Source organism: Nyctereutes procyonoides, unplaced genomic scaffold, assembly GCF_905146905.1.
Source record: "Nyctereutes procyonoides isolate TBG_1078 unplaced genomic scaffold, NYPRO_anot_genome, whole genome shotgun sequence".
Classification (NCBI taxonomy): domain Eukaryota; kingdom Metazoa; phylum Chordata; class Mammalia; order Carnivora; family Canidae; genus Nyctereutes; species Nyctereutes procyonoides.
The window spans coordinates 59,981,319-60,005,020 of NW_026575126.1; the positions used below are offsets into that span (position 1 = coordinate 59,981,319).

General features: G+C 57.4%; 4 protein-coding genes across 5 annotated transcripts; all 4 read left to right on the forward strand.

Moving 5' to 3' along the window:
- Positions 1 to 637: 637 nt before the first annotated feature.
- On the forward strand, positions 638 to 7,100 carry MAPK3 (mitogen-activated protein kinase 3). Its single transcript, XM_055339242.1, has 9 exons — positions 638 to 810; positions 1,828 to 2,010; positions 3,884 to 4,073; positions 4,252 to 4,368; positions 4,598 to 4,712; positions 5,075 to 5,206; positions 5,373 to 5,482; positions 5,563 to 5,717; positions 6,532 to 7,100. Exons 1-8 carry the CDS (start codon positions 638 to 640, stop codon positions 5,683 to 5,685), a joined length of 1,143 nt encoding a protein of 380 aa, XP_055195217.1. The 3' UTR covers positions 5,686 to 5,717; positions 6,532 to 7,100.
- A 392-nt stretch (positions 7,101 to 7,492) lies between these two features.
- Positions 7,493 to 13,155, forward strand: GDPD3 (glycerophosphodiester phosphodiesterase domain containing 3). The gene is made up of 10 exons (XM_055340878.1): positions 7,493 to 7,893; positions 8,142 to 8,184; positions 8,415 to 8,550; positions 8,639 to 8,684; positions 8,823 to 8,941; positions 9,031 to 9,120; positions 9,690 to 9,823; positions 11,085 to 11,144; positions 11,249 to 11,300; positions 12,958 to 13,155. Exons 1-10 carry the CDS (start codon positions 7,749 to 7,751, stop codon positions 13,093 to 13,095), a joined length of 963 nt encoding a protein of 320 aa, XP_055196853.1. The 5' UTR covers positions 7,493 to 7,748; the 3' UTR covers positions 13,096 to 13,155.
- A 1,216-nt stretch (positions 13,156 to 14,371) lies between these two features.
- YPEL3 (yippee like 3) lies at positions 14,372 to 17,903 on the forward strand. Of its 2 annotated transcripts, XM_055340880.1 has the most exons (5): positions 14,372 to 14,527; positions 15,203 to 15,385; positions 15,490 to 15,533; positions 15,747 to 15,855; positions 17,423 to 17,903. In XM_055340880.1, the coding sequence occupies exons 2-5, from the start codon at positions 15,269 to 15,271 to the stop codon at positions 17,510 to 17,512; spliced, it is 360 nt and encodes a 119-aa protein (XP_055196855.1). In that variant the 5' UTR covers positions 14,372 to 14,527; positions 15,203 to 15,268; the 3' UTR covers positions 17,513 to 17,903. The 2 variants fall into 2 exon arrangements, with proteins under 2 accessions (XP_055196855.1, XP_055196854.1); XM_055340879.1 differs by lacking the exon at positions 14,372 to 14,527 and having other exon boundaries at positions 14,752 to 15,385.
- A 436-nt stretch (positions 17,904 to 18,339) lies between these two features.
- TBX6 (T-box transcription factor 6) lies at positions 18,340 to 23,458 on the forward strand. Its single transcript, XM_055339305.1, has 9 exons — positions 18,340 to 18,582; positions 19,005 to 19,155; positions 19,245 to 19,479; positions 20,412 to 20,679; positions 20,767 to 20,913; positions 20,990 to 21,060; positions 22,393 to 22,466; positions 22,549 to 22,732; positions 22,821 to 23,458. Exons 2-9 carry the CDS (start codon positions 19,038 to 19,040, stop codon positions 23,032 to 23,034), a joined length of 1,311 nt encoding a protein of 436 aa, XP_055195280.1. The 5' UTR covers positions 18,340 to 18,582; positions 19,005 to 19,037; the 3' UTR covers positions 23,035 to 23,458.
- Positions 23,459 to 23,702: the final 244 nt, after the last annotated feature.

Genomic DNA, 23,702 nt, shown 5'->3' on the forward strand with positions numbered 1-23,702 from the left:
CCCTCATCTGTGAAAGGCAGGCCGTATCCGCGAAGAAGCCATCTCCCACGCCACTGGGAAATGCGGATGCGACCGTGTGTCATCGGGCCGAGCCTCGCTCGGAGGCCACACTCCAGAGGGCTGGGGAGGGCTCCCTTGGGGCTCCATCTCGAGCCCCGGGCCGCGACTCGGGCGGCAGCAGAGCTGGCGGGGCCAGGCGACTCGGTCCCGGCCCCAGCTCCCGCACACACTGGCTGGGTGGCTCCGGGAAGGCCATCTGGCGGCCCGGCCGGCTATCCTGCGTTCGACGGGAGGGCGTGGACCGTCTCCCGGTCGCCGCGCTCGTCCCTATAGGCTGCCAGCAGCAGACGGAGCGGCCGGGCACCGGAGCCCCGGGCAGCAGCCGAGGGCGCCCCGGGGGCGCGCGGGGGTCACGTGGTGCGCGCGGGGGCGCGCGGGGGCGCGCGGGGCGCGCGGGGCGGGGCCTGGCGCACGCGGCTCCGCCGGCGGCGGGGCGGCGGGGCGGCGGGGCGCGGGGCGGGCGGGAAGGGGCGGGGCCTCGGGCGGGGCCGCCGGGGGGAGGCGGGGAGGCGGGGAGGCGGGGAGGCGGGGAGGCGGGGAGGCGGGGAGGCGGGGAGGCGGGAGGGGAGGAGTGGAGATGGCGGCGGCGGCGGCGGCTCAGGGGGGCGGGGGCGGGGAGCCCCGGGGAGCCGATGGGGTCGGCCCGGGGGTCTCGGGGGAGGTGGAGGTGGTGAAGGGGCAGCCGTTCGACGTGGGCCCGCGCTACACGGAGCTGCACTACATCGGCGAGGGCGCGTACGGCATGGTCAGGTGAGGGGGCGCTCCGGGGGAGGGGGCGCGTGGGGGGGCGGGAGCGATGGTGAGAGCCCTCGGGGCCGGGGGCGCTCCCGGGGTGCCGAGGAGGCGGGGGCTTCACGAGGCCGGCGGGGCGTCCCGCGGAGCGGCCCTGGGGTGCTCCCTGGGGGAGCGGCGCCGCGTACGTTCTAAGGGGAGGGGGCTTGGGAGGCCTGAGGAGCGACCATTCTGTAGTGAAGGGAGGGGCATCGGAGTGTCCGCGGGGGTGCCGTGGGGGGACCCTGGGGACTCTGTGGACGCGGGAGGAGGCGGAGACACTAAGTATTCTTGGGGAGGTGATATCAGTGAGGACCGAGTGAAGGACCCTACTCTGGGGAAAGGATGCCTTGGATTCTCCCAGTGAGGCCTGCCAAGGAGCTGGGGAGAGCAGAGCTCCGGGCTGGGCAGGGTGGGGCAGGGCTTTGGGCCTGGGGCCAGGAGCCCGGTGACCCATGAGGGGTCCAGGGGTGCGTTCTTGCAACTTTAGAAGGGGTCTGTTAGCTCTCTCGTCCCCACTGTGTGCTCTGGGCCTTTGTTCATCTGGGAACAGCTCTCCTGCCCAGGTGCCTTACCCTGACACCTCATCACTTCTTTCCCATCCCTCCTGACCGCCTCCTTTTCACTGTGCCTCACTGTGCGTCCTGCACTCACCTCCCACTCCCTGGACCTGTCTTGGGTTGAAGGAGCCCAGCCTAGAGAGGGGAGGATGAGAGGTCAGGGCAACTAGAATGGACAGGGTTGAGGAGAGGGGAAGTCAGTGAACGGTCAGTCTCTTCCTCTGTTTGTGAAGTCACTGAAGGGCTGCCTGGCTGGTCCCCAGCTTTCTCCCTGGAGATCCCAGGCCTTCACAGCAGGAAGGAACCAGCATTGTTTATGACTTGGCCAGAGTCCTCTCATGCTCCCTCCCCTCCCTGCTCTGGCCTGGGTAGGGCCACCAGGCCTGGACTCCCCCTATGTAAGGCCACACCAACAACATCTCTCTGACCCTCTCAGCTCAGCTTACGACCACGTGCGCAAGGTTCGCGTGGCCATCAAGAAAATCAGCCCCTTTGAGCATCAGACCTACTGCCAGCGCACACTGAGGGAGATCCAGATCTTGCTGCGCTTCCGCCATGAGAACGTCATTGGCATTCGGGACATTCTGCGGGCGCCCACCCTGGACGCCATGAGGGATGTGTATCCTTCACCTTGGCCAGATGGCTGGCTAGGCATAGCCTCAGAGCCGGGCTGGGAGAACGTTGGCTTTCTTTCTGTTTCCTTCTTTCCTGCCACACTCCAAAACAAACCCAGTAAATGAAACTTTCCTGCAGAAAAGAGACCACAGAGTGTAAGAGGACTGGGAGGCCTGAGGTGAATCCTGGCCTGCTATAGCCAGGCTGTGTGGCCTTGGGCAAGTCTGTGCTCCATGCTGTGCCTCATTTGGGGGGAGGGTGAGAGTTGGGCTCTATGGGAGCTTTGTCTTTTGACATCTGCATTTCTGTGACGTGACCCAGCCTCTGCCCACAGTCAGTTCTTGTTTAACAGATGATGATTCTTTCCTCTCTGGGTCTGCAGACTGGAAGGAAGGCAGGAAGGAAGAAAACTGCCCGTTCTGAAGGGCCTACTATGAGTGAGGTGCAGTGCACGCCAAATGCTTTGACACTTCTTATTCTACCTCCCAGCTGCTGTATGAGATGGGTCTCATCAGCTCCATTTCAAAGATGAGAAAACTGAGGCTCAGAAAGCCCCAAATCAGGTGCTGCTGTTGCTGCCTCCTAACCTCCCCCAGATGAAAACTGTCCTTTCTCTGACATTTCCTGCTCAGAGCCTCACCCCAGTCACCTGTGGACTTGCACTTCGCCCAGGGAGGGACAGTCTTGTCTTTGTTGCCCTCCCCCCCGCCCCCCCCCCCACATTGCTTCCCTGTCGTCCACTTCCTGTCAGGCCCTGTTGTTAGCAGCTTGTAGCACCCATCACCTCTCCCCACCCTACCCACCCCCAGCCAGTCCCAGTTCTCCACCCAAATGTGGGGATTTGTGCTGCACTGTTTGCAGCCCCCACCACAAGCTGTGGGCAGGAAATCTCCACACTCGCCGCTAGCTTGCTGTGTGACCTTAAGCAAGTCACTGCATCTTGCTGGGCCTCCTCACCTCTCAAACAGCATGATCGGCCCAGGTGTCTTCAGAAGGCTCTTTCAAGGCTGATTCTAAAAGACAGCCCTGACTTATTCTTTCAGAGAGCAACCAAATGGCATTTATTTATTTATTTATTTATTTACTTACTTACTTACTTGCTTACTTAACGTATGTTTAATCTTTGTTTTCTCTTAAAATACCAAAGGACATTTACTCTTCCATCTTCTGATGTATGGCCAGGCACTCTTTGAGGAGGAGCATGCTGTTGGGAGTTTCTCCTCATTTGTCTTGCCCAAACCATTCCCCATAAAGTAGGCATTTATTTTTAAGCAAACATTTATTGCATGCCAGATGGTGTTCACACTATCTCATTTAACCCTCTCAACAGCCATGTGGCTCAGGCATTTATCATAGCAACAGTAGTTCATGTTTGCTGAGCACTTACAACATGCTAGGCTCTGGACTGGGCCGGCTGGTTTCCATGGGTCACCTCACTGAGTCTTCATAACTGCTCTCCAAAGAGCCACTCTCTCTCCCCTGCTTTCCACATGAGGAAATGGAGGTGCAGATGGGTTGAGGTCATGAGGCCAATGAGCAGTGGAGTGGGGGTTTGGCCACCAGCAAAACAAGTCCAGAGTGGTTGCTCTTAACTGTGAAGCTTTCCTGCATCCTGCAGTTTATCATCCCTGCTTTTCCCAATAAGGAAACAGAGGCCACGGAATGGAAGTACTTTTGTTCAGGGGGTGCCAGCCGAGAATGCAGCAAGAGGCCCTGAGCCCAACTGCTGAGCTTGGGCCTTGTCCAGCTCATGATATGGGTTGAGTCTTAGAGACACTAGCTGGAAGGGGATAGGAAGCCTAGTTGCCAAAGTCTGTTCTTCTTAACCAAGCGCCTCCCGCTACCCCCACCTGGGGGGGCTCTTGTGCCATCCTCAGCTACATCGTGCAGGACCTGATGGAGACGGACCTATACAAGTTGCTCAAAAGCCAGCAGCTGAGCAACGACCATGTTTGCTACTTCCTCTACCAGATCCTGCGAGGCCTCAAGTATATCCACTCAGCCAATGTGCTCCACCGGGATTTAAAGCCCTCTAACCTGCTCATCAACACCACCTGCGACCTTAAGGTCAGAGGCTTGGGTGCCTGTCCCCTCGTCCCATGGGTCTGGGGCTTCCAGGTGACCAGTAGACCCCTTGAGTAAACCATCACAAGCAAAGGGAACAGTGTGGGCAGAGGCAGGGTGATATGACCACGTGGGCCTTGGGCCTTGAGCACTGAGCTTAGCAGCCTTGGTTGGCTTCCAGATCTGCGATTTTGGCCTGGCCCGGATTGCCGATCCTGAGCATGACCACACTGGCTTCCTGACAGAATATGTGGCCACACGCTGGTACCGGGCTCCAGAAATCATGCTTAACTCTAAGGTATGGGGGACGGCCACCCACCCCTGAAGGGCAGGGGCCAGGTCTCAGAAAGCCCTGGAGCCACTTCGGAGCCAGGCATGACCCCCATGATGCAGGAAGTCTGCCTCCAGGCCTCTGCCCTGCTCCTCCCTGGCTGGTATTGAGCCTAGATTGGAGTAGTGGCTTGGCCCAGACAGCAGAGCCCTGTTGAGGCTGGTCCAGGAGCCCACTGCTTTTTCCTCCTCCCCAGGGCTACACCAAGTCCATCGACATCTGGTCTGTGGGCTGCATTCTGGCTGAGATGCTCTCCAACCGGCCCATCTTCCCTGGCAAGCACTACCTGGACCAGCTCAACCACATTCTAGGTGAGGGGGGCCTGGCCAGCCAAGTAGGAGGAGATTAGTGGGAGGTGAGATTTCTTGATGGTCAGGGTACCACCATGTGTGGAGCCCCTACAGCATCTCACAGTATTTCAGTGAGATACAGACACAATCCCTGTTCGATACATGGGAAGAGCAAGGCTACACTCCACACTTAGGAAGCATTCACATCAAGATTTGAATCTGTGGCTGCCCAAATCCAGACCCCTTGCCCTTCATCACCATAGTATTGGCTGGGAGATAACTGTCAGAGCTTGGAGCTCATTGGAGGGGACTCCTATTTGGGGTTCCTTCTGTTCCCAGGAGGGAGAGGAGAACTCTCAATGAGGCACCCACCTTACCCACAGGTATCCTAGGCTCCCCATCCCAGGAGGACTTGAACTGTATCATCAATATGAAGGCCCGAAACTACCTACAGTCTCTGCCCTCCAAGACCAAGGTGGCATGGGCCAAGCTTTTTCCCAAGTCAGACTCCAAAGGTGAGAGGGACATGGGGGCTGGTACAGGGTAAAAACTCAGTGCAGAGGAGGGTACATGAGCCAAGCAGCTGCCTAAGTAGACACTACCCTGGGCACGAGAAGCAAAGTGATGCTTCTGAGAGCTTCTCCAGCCTTTTTTTTGACCCTGACTCCTGCCCTTACCTAGCCCTTGACCTGCTAGACCGGATGTTGACCTTTAACCCCAACAAACGGATTACAGTGGAAGAAGCACTGGCTCATCCCTACTTGGAGCAGTACTACGACCCAACAGATGAGGTGGGCCAGACACCAGCAACAGGGCTGGTGGGTAGGTGGATGGGGGACCCGGCGTGAGCCTGACTTCTTTGCCACCCCAGCCAGTGGCTGAGGAGCCTTTCACTTTCGACATGGAGCTGGATGATCTACCCAAGGAGCGTCTGAAGGAGCTCATCTTCCAGGAGACAGCCCGCTTCCAGCCTGGGGTGCTGGAAGCCCCCTAGTCTGGACAGACACCTCTGTTCCTTGGGGCCTGGTGAGTGCTCCCCACTGCCCACACACAGATTCACCAATACCAATGTGTCCAGCACACCTCCATATAATCACAGGCTTGTTCACACCCATGAGTCAGGTGCATGGTAGCAACAGAAAGGCTAGAGCCTGCTCAGGCCACAGACCTGTGGGCCATCAATTCTTCACATCCCTCTCCCTTTCCCCCAGCCCTGAAGGTCTCCCACCTCGCAACACCCTGCACACTCCAGCTTCCATAGCTGGAGGTCCCTGAGGGCCCCTCTCCCCATCTGAAGACCAGAGCCAGGTGTGGACAGAGAGGCAGGTGGGGCAGTAATTGCCTTGGGAGGAGCCAGCAGTACCCAGCCTGTCCCAGATGCCAAGTTCCCTCACACCTGGTGCCCGGGTCAGTGGATCCGCCCACACAGATCTCCTTCCTCGAGTCTCTTTTCCGTCTTTCTGGCCAGCTGCAGCCTGATGGAAGGAAGGCAGACACACCTACACTCAAACTCCAGCCCTGACACTTAGTAAGAGCCATGTGACATGTACAAGACACCTCAGCTCTCTGTGCCTCAGTTTCCTGGGGAGTGTCCCAAGGACGAGAGCAAACACTGAGCACTAAGCACTGTTCTCTGGGGTTTATGTGCATTAACTCATTCCGCTCTCCAGCTGTACCCTGAGATAGGCATTGATGCTCTCACCAAGTATGGTTAAAGAACACAAGGCCCATCCCAGGCAGCCATGAGGATGGGATGAGGGAGGTGGAGGTCAGGGCTCCAGCAGGTCCACTGGTGGGTGCTAACGGTTCCTTTCCCTTTCCCACCTGCCTTTTTGTTTAGGCTCTGCCTCCTGCCTGCCCCTCCCCTGCCGGACTGTTAGGAAATGGACACTGTGCCCCACCCAGACCCCTGGTGGCCCAGGTCAGGGCAGAGGGTGCACCTGGCCACCTTCCACGGCTTGTTCTGGCCTCCTGCTCCAGGCAAGCCAAGGCTCCCTCTGCCCCGCCTCCCCTCCCAGGACCTGAGGGGCTTAGGTGGCCCCAAAGTAAATCGCCCTCTGCTGCTTGCCTTCGTCTACCCCAGCTATCCCAGTCTCTGGTAGTTCTGGAATGGGAGGGCTCTGGCTGCCCGGGGACTGACTGAAGGGTCGTGGGGGGATGGGGGACACTGACCCATTAAAACCCCACCCCGTTTTCCCTGAAGGAATATTCCTAAAGCTCCAGGGCTAGTCCCCCTGAGGAGCAGGGCCCAGGCCTAAACCCCCTCCCTCAAAGCTGCCACATCTAACACCCCCTGCTGCCTCTGTGTGTGGGTGAACAGAAGTGGAGCTGGGGGCACGAGGACAGCCTGGTGCCCCTGCCCACCCCTGTGCCTGTATCTAATATATAAATATAGAGATGTGTATATGATGGCCCTGGCTCTGTCTGTATTTGCCGACGCTCCGACCCTCACCACTGCTTTGAGGACTGATACACCTGCCCAGCCATTTCCCAGTTGTGTGGCTTCACCCAGTCTTGGTGATCTTTGGCTCCCCAGGATTGTCAGGAACACCAGACTCCTGGACAGAGTGGGGTCAATTTTCTCCTTAGTCACTGTCCTCTCCCTCTGTACTGGCTTCCTGTCTAACTGGCTGGGGGTGTTTTGGGGGTGACTCAGGGGCATCCTACACACCCCTAGATTCTCTGGAAATGGCTAAGGGTGGCTTGTTAGACACCCAAGCTGCAAACAGATGGGAGGGGGAGGGGGGAAGGTTGTAGCCAACCCAGTGGGGGAGGGGGTTTGTTTCCTGCAGTGTGGCCAAGGAGAGCAGGGTGCTGGGGTCTGTGAAAGGTCTAAAGGTGGGAGAGCCAGGGCTGCTGGAGTCTCTACTCCTGCCTTTCCCCCATCCCCAGCTGAGCACTGCAGCCTGGCCTGAGGCCAGGAGCAGGCTCAGCAGGTCCCAGGGGTGTGGTGGCGACCAGTGGCAGAGCCAGCCTACACCGGGTAGGCAGTCAGCAGAGGCAGCACAGTACATCAGGAGCGTCTGGGTTCACTCGGCGGGAGCCCAGCGAGGCAGCATGACCATGAGCCCTCTGCTGTACTATGCCCTACCCACCCTGGGCGGCTATGTCATGCTCTCCATCTTCTTCCTGCGCCGGCCTCGCCTGCTGCACACACCCTGGGCTCCAGCCTTCTTGCCGCGCCTGGGGGCCCACCGGGCAGGTGAGCTGGGCTCCAGTAGGAAGGGAGGATGGCGATGGTGACTACTGAGGGTGGAGTCGGGACAGCAAGGTGCCAGGGTGGACAGCAGCAGGGGAGGCCCCGGCAGCAGGCTATTAGAAAGCAAGCTGAGCCCCAGGGAGGAGGAGAGCCAGGTGGCAGGGCAGGATATGGAAGAAGGAAGAAGAGGCAGGGGATAAGGGGAGAGGTGGGAGGCCAGGCCCTGGGACCCATCCAGTTGCCCCACACAGGATCTGGAGAGCGACTGGAACACACCATAGAAGCCATGGAGAAGTGAGTGTACCTGCCCCCAAGCTGCAGCCTGAGGTGGTGCCAGACGCGCACTGCATGACACCAGAGGGCGCCACTCACTTCTTAGCCTGAGTGACTGGGGCCCCCTGGAGGTGTGCAGCACATCCTGCTGTGAGTCCTGCCCCCACACTCCCCTAAACCTCCGCACCACCCTGTGATCTGGTCTCCCCCTTTCCCTGGGTGCCCCCCTGCACTGACCTTCACTCTCATAGCTCCATGGCCCAGCGATCCGACTTCCTGGAGCTTGACTGCCAGCTGACACGGGATGGTGTGGTGGTGCTGTCCCACGACGAGAACCTGTCTCGCCAGTCAGGCGTGAATAGGGATGTGAGCAGCTTGGACTTTGAGGTGGGCTTTGCCTGGCCCCCCACAACCCCCAGAGAGCCACTATGCCTCCACTCGAGCCTCCTGGTCACTTGCTCCCTATTCTCCCCAGGAGCTGCCCCTCTACAAGGAGGAGCTGGAAGTTTACTTCTCACCAGGTGAGAGCATGACCTCACCAAGTGGGGTCATGTCCTCACCTCCTGCCCTCTCTTCTCCACTGGGACTCCGTTCCTCCCACCGGGTTCCCACCCCACCCCACCCATCCCCCTCTGATCCCTCTTGCACAACCCACCTAGGACACTTTGCACATGGGTCAGATCGGCGTATGGTGAGTCTGGAGGATGTGTTCCGGAGGTTCCCTCGGATGCCCATGAGCGTGGAGGTCAAAAAGGGAAATGAAGAACTCATTAACAAGGTGGTACTACAGGCAGGGGTGGGGGGAACCTGGGGCCGGAGAGAGGCCTGACTCCCCTTCATCATCATCATCATCCCTCCCCACACCAGATAGCGGGCCTGGTGAGGCACTTTGACCGCAATGAAATCACCATCTGGGCCTCGGAAAAGAGCTCAATCATGAAGAAGTGCAGGGCTGCTGTGAGTCCATGCTTTCCCTCCTCCAGCCACCCCTCCTCTCAGGAGCAGGAGGCTCCAGGGCAGAGGCTGGGCAGGTCTGGGGGTGTGTGGAGGAACTGACTGGCCCTGAGAAGGGTCTCAAAGGGTAGAATTTGGAGAGGAGAGATGCTGGAGAGAATGTGAGCACAGGCATGATGGTGGGAACTGGGGGGTTGGGGAGGAGGGGAGGGGTGCAATTAGGCCTGAACACCTGGCCAAGGTTATAGCTTTTTTTTTTTACATTTTTTTTTTGTTGTTGTTTATGATAGTTATACAGAGAGAGAGAGAGAGGCAGAGACACAGGCAGAGGGAGAAGCAGGCTCCATGCACCGGGAGCCTGATGTGGGATTTGATCCCGGGTCTCCAGGATCGCGCCCTGGTCCAAAGGCAGGCGCCAAACCGCTGCGCCACCCAGGGATCCCGGTTATAGCTTTGATCCTGCAAGTAGTAGAGCTTCTGAATGTCCAGCACTGTTCCCCCTGCAGCCCGAGCCTCCTCTCTGCTTTTCCAGAAGCAGACTGACCCCCATCTCACTTCCCCTTGCCTCCCAGAACCCCGAGATGCCATTCGCCTTCACGATAACCCGAGGATTGTGGTTGGTGCTGCTCTATTACCTGGGGCTGCTGCCCTTCGTCCATATCCCGGAGAGGTTTTTCATCTGCTTCTTGCCCACCATCATCAATAGGTACCCACAGGGTTCCTGTTTTCCTTCCGCATCCTCCCCCAGGTCCCCAGATGCTTCTGTCCTCAGATAAATACCCCACACCTCAAGCCCCAGCTCCCTGGCCATCCTCAAGGATAGCCCCCAGGGTCCTCTGAAGACAGTGGTTCTCAGCAAACATTCATGAATACTGAGCAGGGGCCCACGTACCCCTTGAATCTCTATGCAGATGTGTGTTGATGTGGATAGAGTTTAGGACAAAGTATTTATTTATTCATCCATTCATCCAACAAATATTTATCGAAATGTTTACTCTGTTCTAGGTGCAACTACACTAGTAAATAAGATGTGGGTGGGGTAAGGTCCCTGTCCCCAGTGAGCCTACACAGTCTGGCTGGGAGACAAATATTAATCAGTTATAGTATCATTCTCTGATTCTCAAAAGGAAAAGCAAGCTTTCTCCTGCTGGGAGACCAGGATTAACAAAGTAACAGCTGGGTAAAGTATCAGGAATTTGGATACTTTGCTAGCTCTTAAGCCTGGCCCCTCCCTTCCCTTTTTGAGAACTCTGTGGCAGCTCTAGTGCTTTCTTCTCCCCTCTGTTGCCCTGAGGGAGGTCTCAGCAAGCCCCCACAATCCCTTGCTACAAAGATATCATCGGGCTACTGCTCTCTGTGTGCAGAACCTTATATAGGGTTTGCAAAGTGTCTTCACATCCCTTAGCTGATGAGAGCTTTACCTTGAAGCAGCCCAGAAGTTACAGGAATCGTGACCCCCACAGTACCCCCGGAGAATCTGAGGCTCAGAGAGGTTCTATTATTTGCTCAAGGCCACACAGCTGGAAGTGTAGGGTACGAATTTGCCTGCCTGGGTCTGACTCCAGAGCCTGCACTGGGACATTTATGAAGGGCCCCTAAAATCATCCCTGATGTGGGCCAATCAGGACGATAAGCAGACCCACTGAGCATTGTCTGGCCTCAGGAAGCTGGTCAGGCCCAACCAGGGGACTTTCAGATTGCACATCCAGCTTGAGAATCGAATGGGCTCTGGTCTCAAAAACTGAGCTTCCTCTTTTGTAAAACAGTGAGGGGAAGGCACACTCTCCAAGTGTGCAGGCCTGGATGTCAGGGTAGAATCTCACCCAGCAGCAGAGGACTTGTTCATCTGGGGAGTTGCAAAGGTTCTTCTAAACCGGCCCAGGTAACACTGGCCAGGGGCCGCCAACACCCCACCCCTGTAACACAGTAAGATGCAGGGGACTGACCATGACACTATCTCTCTGCAGGACCTACTTCCCATTTCCCTGCTCTGGGCTGAACAAGCTGGCGGCTATGGTTTCCAAATGGTGAGGGGGCAAGGATGCTGGGTGGCATGTCCCCATAGAGACCTACCACTGCCCTTCTCCCTCGTCCCCTCTCATCACAGCCTTTGGCACTCGCTCCCCACCAGGTTAATCATGAGGAAAAGCCTGATCCAACACCTGGAACAGCGAGGAGTGCAGGTGAGGCTTGACCGTCACCCCCTCAGCAAGTGGGTGGTTCACAATGTGAGCCTAGTACAGCGTTCCAAGCACAGCTCTGCTACCAGCTAACTAGGTCACCCGGGCAGGTCACCTTTAGAGTCTCAGTCTTTCGATCTGTGAAGTGGGGGTCATGTTATATTTAACTGGTACCTAGCAATGGCTTGATAAGCGCCAGCCATTATGATGATGATGATGTATTGAACCTACTGTCCTGATTCCTGATGAGGGGGTGAGTGGGGCTGGGAAAGAGACCAGAGAAGGTAAAAACCAGCCCAGCCTCCTTCCTGCCCCTCTCCTGGGCATCCACTTTACCAGGTCATTTAATTAGCAGACCTTTGTTGAGAATGCGCTACAGTCCAGGCATGGCAGTGCCAGGGAAGGAGCAGGGAACTTACCATCAAATCAGGGACAGTGGAAGGAAATGAAGCAATCACAGGGCACCAAGTGGACAGAAAGGAAATAGCGCTGTGGTCTGTAGGGTCAAAGGAGGCCTTCAGGAACAAGTGAGGAGCTGGCTGGCAGGGAGAGAAAAGGAGAGCATCTTAGGCAAGAGGCTCAGCATATGGGAGAGCCAGGAGGAGCCAGAGGCCATGGCAGTGGGAGGAACTGAAGAGAGGTTCCACTGGGCTGCAGTGTGGAGGAAGTGGTACAAGGGGAGCTGAAGGCAGCAGTGGCTGAGGCAGGAAGCCTGTGAGCGTCAGTAAGGAGCCCAGACATCAGCCTAGAGGAAGGGAAGCTTTTGAGGACCTTAAGCAGAGGAGAGCCCTATCCAGTTGAGTTTGTGACTAAGGGTCACTCTGGTCATCATGTGGAGAAGAGACTGTGGGGGCCAGTGGAGGAGGCAGGTGCTGTCACTGTCAGGTGTCGGGCTTAGGTGGCAAGCAGCGGGATGGATGGAGGAGTTAGCTGACAGGCCAGGACTTGACTGCCCAGATGTAGGGGTGAGTGAGGCATGAGGATGACACCCCTCTTTCAGATTAGCCCCCCCCCCCAATTCTGAGGGTTTCCACCACAACTCTGGAGGTTGGATCATCATTTTCATTGGTCACATTAAGAAACCAAGAGATCCAATGACTTGCCCCAGGTACACATACCATCTCTCCCCATATCCATGCCCACAAGAGAAGACTCAGGCAGCAGGGAAGATGCAGAGCAGACTCAGGGAGACTGGGAGAGGTCCACAGCTGGCTTTGCAGGGGAGAAGAAAAGTGGCTGAATCTGAACCATAGATGATTTCTCTTGCATATGTACTCTCACCTTGTCCAATTTTAGGCTGCCAACGTGAAGTCATTGAGCACAGAGTTTGGGTAACATTTCCACCTTAAACAGTCAACAGATGTGACTAACCTCCAGGGTGTAGGTAATAGTAACATGTAGTAAAATAATGAGGAAGTGATGAGTTTTGAGTATTTATTACATTTTTAAGAGCATTTATTGAATTACAAATTTATATAACTTAGTATTACATAATGGCCGTGTTTAATAACCAACTTAGAAAATTCCTGATGATCCAACAGTCCTCTCCAGCGTCCCACTGCTGGGACGTCTCCACACAGAAGGGCTCCCACCATCTGGATGCAAGGGGAAGTTCTAGGTAAAGCTGTGTGAAACTATGAGCCCCTCCCTCCCCACTCAGGTGATCTTTTGGTGCCTTAATGAAGAGTCGGACTTTGAAGCAGCCTACAGCCTGGGGGCCACCGGGGTCATGACCGATTACCCCACAGCCCTGAGGCACTACCTGGACAATCACCGAGGAGCTGCCCAGGCCTCCTAAAAGCCCAGAAAACCTCACCCTCTTGTCTAGGTCTCTTTCCCAATAAATATCCTCTTTTGAGTCACAGCTTGGTGTTTGGGGGGCACAGATGGGACAAGGTCCTAGCCGACTGCAAAGATGGCCACTGAGGGCAGAAGAGGCCAGTCTATGGCCAGAGTTTGGGGCCCTAACCAGCCTGACTCACTAGTTCCACCACATTCCAGACCCAGAGTAATGCCACACCCTGTGCCAGCCTGGCCTCCACGCTCCTCAGGAATGTCCCTTGCAGGAAGGAGCAAGGCCTCTTGCCCCTTCAGAGCCACAGGTTCCACTCTCTTGAGGCCCTGAAGAGCCCCAGGCACACACAGCAAGGGACTTCATCTAGTCCTGTGGGCCTCTTCACCAGGCTGCAGAGGGTGGACATGGCCTTGGAGGCTGGATGCTCAGTGCCCATTGATTGGCTGCCTCAGCCTTTCCAACCCTCCATACCCACACCTAAGCCAGAAGCTCCCCCAAACTCCTCAGTCCTCTCCAGGCCTAGTACCTTATTCCCAGACAAATCACATCTCACAGGCATTTGTTGACTACTTTAGGCCAGGCTTCTTACTGGGGCCGCTGCAGGGGGGAAGACAGGTCTAGTAGGGTAGAAACCCGTGGAAACCCACAGCAGACCCCTAACCCAGCCTGCATAGGCAAGGGCATCATAGGAGGCTGCCTGGAAGAGGTGATGCTCAGCAGTAGGAACTGGCACGTTCTGAGGCTCCAGTTCCCAGAGGTCTAACGCGGATGGGTACCGTTAGCTCTCCCATTCCCAAAGAGCGGGCGATCGGACCAAAGTGAGAATCCCAACTTTGCCTCTTTCAGCCGTCATAACCTCCGGAGAGCTGCTAGACCTCTTTGACGTCTGCTCCCCTGTAAAATGGGAACAATAGCAAAAGCTGCCTCGTAGGATTGCTGCGGGGATTAAGAGAGTGGGGCACGGGCGGTGGTTAAACGCAGATAATTACGGCGATTATTTCCCCGGGGCGTGCGTCCAGACACCCCCCCCCCCCCAACCCGGCGCAGCTCCGGCACCGCAGAGCCCGGCCCCTTCGAAGCCCGCAGGAGGCCAGACGGCGGGCGGCCTCGGGCCGGCGGGCTGGCGGGCGGGCCGCAGCCGCATTTCCGGGCGGGCCGGAGCCGGGAGCAGGGGGAAGGGCAGCCCGGGCCTGCGCTGGCCGCTGTGTGACGCGCCCCCTCATTTGCATGCGGCGCGCCGATTGGCCACGGCGACCGCCCGGACCAGAGGCCGGCCCCCTCCCCCTCCCGCCGCAGCGGCGGCAGCAGCTGTCTCGGTGTAAACAAGTCGCGGCGGCTGCGAACCCGGGCCGGGGGGGACGGCGCCCACCAGGAGCGCCCCCCACTCCCAGGCCAGGCCACCCCGGCGGACTGGGCCCCCGCGCGCCCAGGCGAGGTGAGGCCCGCATCGTCAGGGCTGCGCGTCGCCCCGCGCCCCCGCCCCGCCAGCGAGGACTGCCCCCTTCCCCCGGCGCCCGCCCCCCACCCCCGCGCCCCAGGTGAGCCCCGGGGTCTCAGGTAAGGCTCCGCGACGCAGGTAAGAGACCCTCGGCACAGACCGGGCCTCGGCGCCCCCCGCCCCACCCCAGGTAAGAGCCCCCCCCCCCAGGTGACTCTCCACCTTCAGTGAGGGCCCCTCACCCCAGGTGAACGCCCTGTACTTCACGTGCAGCCGCTTCCCCGCCCCCCTCCGCCCCCGCCCTTGGCAGTTCAGGTGAGGTCCTAAGGACCATCCAGCTCCTCATCCCTCCCTACTTCCCCCTAAATGAGAACTGACAGCTCATCCCCTGCAAAGCCCCTTCCTCCAGCTTCAGTTACCAGGTCAGCAGGGGTGAGGCTGGAAGTAGATGGGTGACTCACTTCAGGCTCCTCCAAGCCTCAGTTTCCCCGTGATGCAACTTGAGGCCTCCTCAGTGAGTCAAAACTGAGCTGGCTTGGCCCCTGGAGAAGCTGCTGGCTCTGGGGAGAGAAGACAGCAGCCAAGTGTGACAGAGAGAGTCCCCATGGCCCTGGGTGTGCCTGCATGTGTGTGGCACAGGCCCTGACAGCCCACTCACTCCCTTCCCTGCAGGCACTGGGCTCCCTCTGCTCCCCGTGGGCTGCTCCCCGTGTGGGGCCACTGCCCCCAGCCCCCGCCATGGTGCGGATTTCAAAGCCCAAGACGTTTCAGGCCTACTTGGATGACTGTCACCGGAGGTATAGCTGTGCCCACTGCCGCGCTCACCTGGCCAACCACGACGACCTCATCTCCAAGGTAACCAGGTCACATTTGGGGCTAGAATGAGAGGCTAGAAGGGCTACCTGGCAGCTTTCCACCAATAGCCCTGACTCCCTTCCTCTCTCCCTCCCACCCTTTAGTCCTTCCAGGGCAGTCAGGGGCGTGCCTACCTCTTCAACTCTGTGTGAGTATTTGGTCCCCCTTCTTTCTTTTCCTGATCTCTGTCATGACCTATGACCCCTGGCATCATGCTGAGACTCCCAAAGTCCCCTGATTCAGGTTAGAAGATGTGATCGCCCTTCTCTTGGATACTAAGGACAGACACAGTTGGATACAAGCTAGAGGGGGGCTTTGTGATGGCAGGACCCTCCCTGGGACTGCCCCCATCTCCCCGCAGGGTGAACGTGGGCTGCGGGCCAGCCGAGGAGCGGGTGCTGCTGACAGGCCTCCATGCTGTTGCTGACATCCACTGCGAGAACTGCAAGACAACTTTGGGCTGGAAATATGTGAGTCTGTGACCTCTGACCCCAGACTACTCTTTGACAAACCTCACATCACCTCCTCACAAGCAGTCGTGTATTAATCTTTCAGAGCACACAGGCTCAGCTCCCACAAGTCAAACTGTTTTTTCATCCCCTGACTATGTTCTTTTCTGTCACATCCTGCAAGGGGTTTTTAGAATTTTTCTCTCCACCCATCCCTCTCCTCACATGCACATGCATCCCCATTTTAGAGATGAGGCCATCATCAGAATGACCATTTATTGAATGTTTATGGGCCATGCACTCTGTGTGCTTGCCACACATTATCTCATTCCATCATTACAACAATCCTGTAGGTAGAGTCTATTATTAGCTCCACTTTACAGAAGAAAAGAAGGCCCAGAGATGTTAGGTAACTTTCCCAAGGTCACACAATGGTAAGGAACAGAATAGGGACCAGAATCCTGGTTGTGGGTTTTGTTTAACTCCACATCTTTGACAGCCAGCTTCCACTGCCATTCAGAGGTTCAGAGAAATTGCCCAAGAACTCACAGTGACATGGAGCTTGCGTCCATGAGCCTCATTTTCACTGCCCTCCTTGCCAGAGCTGCTGTCCAGGGTCTGATTTCACTACCTTGATTCTCATTTCCTTATCTGGCAGTGGAGGATAAAGCCATTACCTGGCACCCAAAATTGTTATGGGGATCAGATTAGATGCAGCAAGAGAAGATGCTCTGGGGAAACTGCAAGGGACAGGATTCTTCAGGCATCACTTGGAGCTGCAGTGCCTCTGTGGGGTGGATGCCCCAGACAGAGGCAGGCAGGGTGCCTAACCCAAGTTCACCCTTGCCCTTGCCACAGATTTGCTTTGCATCCCCAGACAGGTGATTTGACCTCTCTGGACTTCTGTCAAATAAAGCGATGGCCTAATCCAGAGGCCAAAAACTCAAGTGCTTGCATCTGGAGAGGGAGGGGCCGGTCTGGCAAACTGGAGTAAGCCTGGCCCCCTATATTTTATTTATTTATTTATTTTTTAAATTTTTAAATTTATATATGATAGTCACACACAGTGAGAGAGAGAGGCAGAGACATAGGCAGAGGGAGAAGCAGGCTCCATGCACCGGGAGCCCGACGTGGGACTCGATCCCAGGTCTCCAGGATCGCGCCCTGGGCCAAAGGCAGGCGCCAAACCGCTGCGCCACCCAGGGATCCCCCACCTATATTTTAGTATTTTAAAGTTATTTTTACTAAACCCTGCTGGCCCAACAAAACACACGCATAAATCAAAACTGGCCTTCAGGCTATCAGTTTGTTGTAATCTCTGGGTCTTTAAGAAACTTCCATATCCTCTCTGTTGGAGCCAACATTAGTACTTAAAAAGTCCCGGTAATTCAGAGTTTTGTCTGTCCCATTAGTGAGAAGCCTGGCTCTGTCATTTCCCAGCTGTGTGTCTTGTGGCCAGGTGGTTTGGCTTCTCTGCATGACAGCTTCCTTATAAGTAAAATGGAGCCAGACATACCTGCTCCCCAACCCTAATCTCTTTTTGGTAAAGCCCTTGCGCCAGGGACGATGTCCTCTCCCCTCTTTTCAGGAACAGGCCTTCGAGAGCAGCCAGAAGTACAAAGAGGGGAAGTACATCATTGAACTCAACCACATGATCAAAGACAACGGCTGGGACTGACCCCTGCTCCTGCCGCATGTGGCTCGAGCCTGGCCTGGCCGCCAGAGGGCGCCACTGGCTTCCCTCCACAAGAAGGGAGCCCTGGACCCTCAGGGCCCCCGCAGAGGAAGGATCCAGCTCCTGTACATATATTTTATTGCATGCACTGTGACCTTGGGGGGAGATCAGAAGGTGGACGACACCCCCGCAACTCCCTGCGATCTGGCTGGCTTGGATCTCGTTTTTAACCCCTTCCTGCCCCGCCTGCCCTATAGATATGGCCTGTGTGCTGCTCCCCCGGCCTCAGTGCACCGTCTGCCCTGTGAACTCCCCCCACCGGGCCCCTCTTACCCCACGCGTGTCTGCTCCCCTCGTTCTGTAGCGTTTGTACATAATAAAACAATGAAGTGGAGACAGCCCCAGGCTCACGTGGAATCCGGGAAAGGGGACTCAAGCATACAGACTCCTCTGTAGATCTGTTCTTTTCTGGGCCCCCACATGACACGGGTGGGCGCCGCGGTCAAAGCGGCAGTCTGCGCTCTGGGGGCTCAGCCATCTGAGACCCAGGACCCGTCTCCCTGCCCGTGGAACTTCCCGACACCACTCAGCCTGCCTAGGCCTTGACCTCGGCTGATCTGCGCCTTCTCAGCTCTAGCGTTTGGCCGCCGCCTAGAGGCAAAGCTCTCCTGGGAGGCAACCGCGCCGCCAGGTTCACCGCCCAATCTTCGCGACTACGATTTCCAGCGGTCCCAGCGGCGTCTGTCCGTCTCCTCCGCGTCGAGTCTCGGCCCCGGGCCTGCTGGGAAGTGTAGTTCCGAGGGTTCCCCAGCGCGGGACCTTCTGGGAAAGCCCGGCACCGGCCGTCAGAGACGGTCGAACTGTGGGTGTTTCTGCACTCCAGAGGCTCGGCGCAGGGTGGAGGTTTTGCAGGACGGGAAGCAGGAAGGAAGGACTCCAGGGTTCCGGCCTCACCTGCGGACTCCTCGAGGTCCCCAGTGCCCTGCGTCACGATCATCTCAGGCCGCATCCCTCCAGCCCTGCTCTTTCCGTCCAGTCATGCTTCATCCCTCCAAGTGAAGGAGGGGGTGGGGGTACCTACTAGAAAAGTATGGGGCGCCAAGGTCTGCCCCAGGACTCCAGGCTCCATCCCAGGGTCCAGGCCCCGCCCTTCAGTAGCTTATCCTTAGCCGGGGCTCCCCCCGTGGGAACGGGGACCAGCTGGCCGGAAGCGCCAAACTGCGTCCCTGTGGAGCCCCGAGGATCAATCAGGCCGAGGAGTTAATTATGTAATGAGGGGGCAGGGGGTCGGAGCTAATGAACCCTGGGGGGGAGGGAGAATGGGAGGGTACCCAGGTATCCGGCCCCCTCTTGGACCCCTTTCAGGCCCCAGGGGTCTCCACCCCAGCCCAATTCCAGGGCCCCACATAGGGGAGGGGCTGTGATCCTGGGTCTGTTGGGGGCTGAGCTGTGAGCTATAAAGGGGGCATCTCTCAGCACCGGGAACCGACTCTAGGCAGCGTGACCTGAGGCCAGACAGGACTACTCCATGTACCATCCACGGGAGTTGTACCCCTCCCTGGGGACAGGCTACCGCCTTGGGCCCCCCCAGCCTGGGACAGATTCCAGCTTCCCGCCTGCTCTGGCAGAGGGCTACCGCTACCCTGGTGAGCATGGGGACCAGCTCCTGTGAGGGGCTGCGGGGGGGCTGTGGCCCTCTGCTGGCTCCTCATTCTGCCCACCCCCTTGTCTCCAGATCTGGACACTCCCAAGTTGGATTGCTTCCTCTCCGGGATTGAAGCTGCTTCCTGCACCCTGGCCGCTCCCCCAGCCCTGCCCCCGCTACCCCCAGCCCTGGGCACTGAGCAGGCCCCCCCAGCCCCAGAGGTCCTTCATTCGCTCCCCGGAGTCAGCCTGAGCCTGGACAACCGGGAGCTGTGGAAAGAGTTCAGTTCTGTGGGAACAGAGATGATCATCACCAAAGCTGGGAGGTGAGGGGCTGGGCCAGGGTCAGAGGGCCCACCCAGTGTGTTCCTGGTGGGGGTCTTTTGGGAAAGCCTGAGTTCCTGGTGCTGGGGTTAGGTTTGGGGGTTGCTGGAGGGTCTAGATCTCTGCCTAAGTCCAGGGTGCAAGTGTGGCCTGGGTCAAGGGTTACTCTAAGGCTGGATCAGGGGTCATTCGGTGGCAAGGGCCAAGGGTCAGTCTGTGGAATCTGTAGCAAGGGTCCTAGGTCAGTCTGGGCCTGGGTTGGAAAGTGTGGCTGGTGATAGGTTCTTTTGTGGCCTGGATCAGGGGTCGATCTGTGGTTGGAGACAGGGTTCAGACCATGACTAGGGTCAAGTGCCAGCCAGTGGCCAGCATTCTGGGAAGTCTGGCCAGGATCAGGGTCAGTATGTGGCTAGGTCTGGGGTCACCCTGGAAGCAGGGATGTGGTCCGTGTGTGGCCTGTGTCTTTCTAGGCCAGGAGCTCAGGCCAGGCATGCTAAGTCCTCTGCCCTGCTGCAGGCAGGACATTTTTTTGCCCGAAGCAGGTTTGCCAGCTGTGTAGACTCTGGCGCTGGAGATTAGGTGAGGAGACCAGAGTGGGGAGCAAGATCCTGGCAAGATCTTAGGGACAAAAGTGTGTCCCCACTGCTTCTGTGGATGGAGTTTGAGGGGCTAAGAGTCAGGAGTCCTGGCTCTGCTCCTAATCAGCTATGTGACCCTGGTCAGATCACCTGTCTGTCCTGTTTCCCAAGTGTGAAATGGGATGAGACAAGCCTCCAGCTGGAAGACCTGCCCTCTGAATTCTAATTCCACCTCCCTCGACGTTTCTCTGACAAAACTGGGTGAGCCAATGGTGGCTGTGCCCCTGCCAGCGCTGTGCCCACTGCTGGCCAGCGGGTAGTGCCAGGCCTCTCCCATCCCCCCCTCCCCTGTCCAGGCGCATGTTCCCTGCTTGTCGAGTGTCAGTCACTGGCCTGGACCCTGAGGCCCGCTACCTGTTCCTTCTGGATGTGGTTCCAGTGGATGGGGCTCGCTACCGCTGGCAGGGCCGGCGCTGGGAGCCCAGTGGCAAGGCGGAGCCCCGCCTGCCAGACCGAGTCTACATTCATCCCGACTCTCCAGCCACTGGTGCCCACTGGATGCGGCAGCCTGTGTCTTTCCATCGTGTCAAGCTCACCAACAGCACCCTGGACCCCCACGGCCATGTGAGGCCCTGGCTGGGAGAACAGGCTGAGGGGTGGGGGTGGGGGTGGGGCCCCAGGCAGGGAGTCATCTGGTTCCTTCTCTCCCAGCTGATCTTGCACTCCATGCACAAGTACCAGCCCCGCATCCACCTGGTGCGGGCAGCCCAGCTTTGCAGCCAACACTGGGGCGGTGTCGCCTCCTTCCGCTTCCCTGAGACCACATTCATCTCGGTGACAGCCTACCAGAACCCCAGGGTAAGTGACCCGCTGGAGGGGGGTGGTAGGCACTGCCCAAGCCATGGGAGCTTTGACCCTGGCTGTGTGTCCCCAGATCACACAGCTGAAGATCGCAGCCAATCCCTTTGCCAAGGGCTTCCGGGAGAATGGCAGAAACTGTAAGAGGTAGGCATTGTTCGTTCATTGATTCGTTCATTCAGCACATGTTTAGGAACTGACCGCGATGTGCCAGGCACTGTGCCGGAGGCCAGGAACGCAATAGTAAGTAAAAACATGTATTTGCTCATGGATTCCGTAAATACTCATTTAGCACCTGCTGTGTGCCAGGCACAGTTCTAGCCGCTGGAGATCCATCAGGAAACAAAACCAAAGCCCCTGCCCTTACAGAACTGATACTCTAGGGGACAGAGTAGACAAGTAAAATAAGTAAAATATAAGTGAGCTATAAGTTTTTTTTTTAAGATTTTTTTTTAAATTTATTCATGAGAGACACACAGAGTCAGAGACACAGGCAGAGGGAGAAGCAGGCTCCATGCAGGGAGCCCCATGTTGGACTCGATCCCAGGACCGCAGGATCACGCTGTGAGCCAAAGGCAAACACTCAACCACTGAGCCACCCAGGCATCCCAAGGGATAAGTTCTGAAGAGAAAAGCAATAAGGGAAGGAAGATAGGAAGGACTGGAATGAGGTATTTATTAGATGAGAGCCTTGGAAAAGTCCTAAAGGAAGTATAGTGTGTATCTGAGGAAAGGCGGGCCAAGAAGCAGGAACAGCATATGCAAGGGCCCTGAGGCAGGAGCTTGACTGTGGTGTGGCTGGAGTGGAAGAGGCAAGTCAGAGGCGAAAGGTAGCCACGTTACGTTGGACTGTGAAGGTTTATTTAGAACTTCGGCTTCTGAGTACAGCTCCCTCAGAGCTGTCCTTTGCCCTCAAGGTGTGTGGTCGTGGAGAAGAGGCAGCCATTAATCAAGGGGTCACCCTAACAAATGTGAAGTAGAACTATTGGCAAAAAAATGTTATGAGGGAGGTTGTGGCATGCTATGGGAGAGCGGGAGGACTTTCTTGAGAAAGGGAGACAAGAATGAACCTAAGACAAGGACTAGCTAGACCGGTGAGCAGGGGCAGAGAGAAGAGGATTCCAGAATCCAGTGGCAAGGCAACTAATGATGGCAAGGGCAAGCCAGGCGAGATGAGCTGGGTTCAGACCACACCCTATCCTTCTAGCTTGGGGAGCAGTTTCCCAAATGTGATAGCCACAAGAGGAAACCACTGGAAAATTTTAGGGGGAAAATCAACTCCAGCTCCCCCACTTTCTAGTCACCTCATTCTCCAGACTTTGGTTCCTTCATCTGTAAAATGGGTATAATAATGGCACCTACCCGACAGGGTTCTTGGGAGGGTGAAATGCCTGGCACCTGGCAAGTGCTATTATTACCACCATCATTACCATCATCATCACCATCACCATCATCATCATCATTGTCACTGTTCTCCAGGGAGCGAGATGCCCGTGTGAAGAGGAAACTGCGGGTCCCAGAGCCAATAGCTGCAGAGGCCTATGGGAATGAAGGTGAGTGGCACCTTGATGGTGATGGGGCCAGTCCCCAACTGCCAATCCTCATTAGCCCAACCTGTCCCCTCCATCTCCCTAGATGCGCCAGGCGGACCCTGTGATTCCACACTGGGGGGGGACGTCCGTGAGTCAGATCCAGAGCAGCCCCCGGCCCCTCGCGAAGCTGCTCCCACCCCAGCTCCTCGGTGTGGTGGCCCCAGTGCCGAAGCCTACCTCCTGCACCCTGCAGCCTTCCACGGAGCGCCCAGTCACCTTCCAACCAGGTGAGTGGGACAGGGGCATGGAGCTGGGCTGTTCCAGCTTGGGGGGAGGTATTTCTCTACTCTGTTCTGACTCCTCTCTTTGCTTCAGGAACCCCAGCTTCCCCGAGGCTCCAGACTCAGGGCGTCCGGCCCCCTACTCGGCTGCATTCCTGGAGCTGCAGCCTGGGCCAGGGGGCTCAGGATACCCAGCAGCTGCACCAACGGCACCCTTCCCCTCGCACTTCCTCCAGGGGGGCCCCTTCCCCCTTGCCTACCCCGGTCCTGGGGCTTACCTGGACGTGGGCTCCAAACCAATGTACTGAGCTCTCCCTGGGGCCCCTCTGCCTCCCTGGCTGTGTTCCATCACAGACCTCCACTGCCCTTCCCCCAGGCCTGCGGCCCGCCACTTCCACCGGCCCCATCCCCCACACCAAATGGCTGCCTGGGGCCTCCCCCCACCCCACTTCACACTTTGCTTTCACTCCCACCCACCCTGGCTTCAAAGCTCTGGCTAAGCTGCTGGGAGTCCAGCTGGGGCCGGCTTCCCCTTCCAGGCTCTCACCTCCGTGTGAATGGAGGAAGGCTCTGCGTGGCCAAATGGGGCCACTGCCCTGCGCTCCCGCCTCCTGGGCCTCAGCCCTGGGCTGTGCAAGTTCTAGCCCCTCGGCCCACTGTGAGCCACACCAGTCTGTTCTCAGGACCAGAGTATTTTTGTTAATAAAACTCAAAAGACTTCAGTGCTCCGTACACATCGGCGAGTGGTGTTTAGCCCCGGGGCGGGCTGGGTTAGCAAAGGTGTTGTGGGGAGACCTGGGCCCTCACCTCCTATGCAGACTCGCAGGTTTCCAGCTGCTTGACCAATGGCTCTGGGCTGTTTCCTCTTCAGGGACATGGGGAAATCTGAATGTCCTGACACTGCCTTGTTTTGAGAATGAAATAAGGCTGCTGCCGAGAACCCAGCTCTCTCTCTGCTGGGAACAGTCACTGAGGC

Bases quoted from the DNA above. Each gene is read 5' to 3' on its own strand.
- YPEL3 (XM_055340879.1), top strand. From the start codon at position 15,155: ATGTGTGTGGCACAGGCCCTGACAGCCCACTCACTCCCTTCCCTGCAG. The intron at 15,386-15,489 runs GTAACCAGGTCA...CCCACCCTTTAG, and splicing joins ACGACGACCTCATCTCCAAG to TCCTTCCAGGGCAGTCAGGG. The intron at 15,534-15,746 runs GTGAGTATTTGG...ATCTCCCCGCAG, and splicing joins GCCTACCTCTTCAACTCTGT to GGTGAACGTGGGCTGCGGGC.
- GDPD3 (XM_055340878.1), top strand. From the start codon at position 7,749: ATGACCATGAGCCCTCTGCTGTACTATGCCCTACCCACCCTGGGCGGC. The intron at 8,185-8,414 runs GTGAGTGTACCT...TCACTCTCATAG, and splicing joins ACCATAGAAGCCATGGAGAA to CTCCATGGCCCAGCGATCCG. The intron at 8,942-9,030 runs GTGGTACTACAG...TCCCCACACCAG, and splicing joins ATGAAGAACTCATTAACAAG to ATAGCGGGCCTGGTGAGGCA.
- MAPK3 (XM_055339242.1), top strand. From the start codon at position 638: ATGGCGGCGGCGGCGGCGGCTCAGGGGGGCGGGGGCGGGGAGCCCCGG. The intron at 811-1,827 runs GTGAGGGGGCGC...TGACCCTCTCAG, and splicing joins GGCGCGTACGGCATGGTCAG to CTCAGCTTACGACCACGTGC. The intron at 5,483-5,562 runs GTGGGCCAGACA...TTGCCACCCCAG, and splicing joins ACTACGACCCAACAGATGAG to CCAGTGGCTGAGGAGCCTTT.
- TBX6 (XM_055339305.1), top strand. From the start codon at position 19,038: ATGTACCATCCACGGGAGTTGTACCCCTCCCTGGGGACAGGCTACCGC. The intron at 20,914-20,989 runs GTAAGTGACCCG...GTGTGTCCCCAG, and splicing joins CAGCCTACCAGAACCCCAGG to ATCACACAGCTGAAGATCGC. The intron at 22,733-22,820 runs GTGAGTGGGACA...TCTTTGCTTCAG, and splicing joins CCCAGTCACCTTCCAACCAG to GAACCCCAGCTTCCCCGAGG.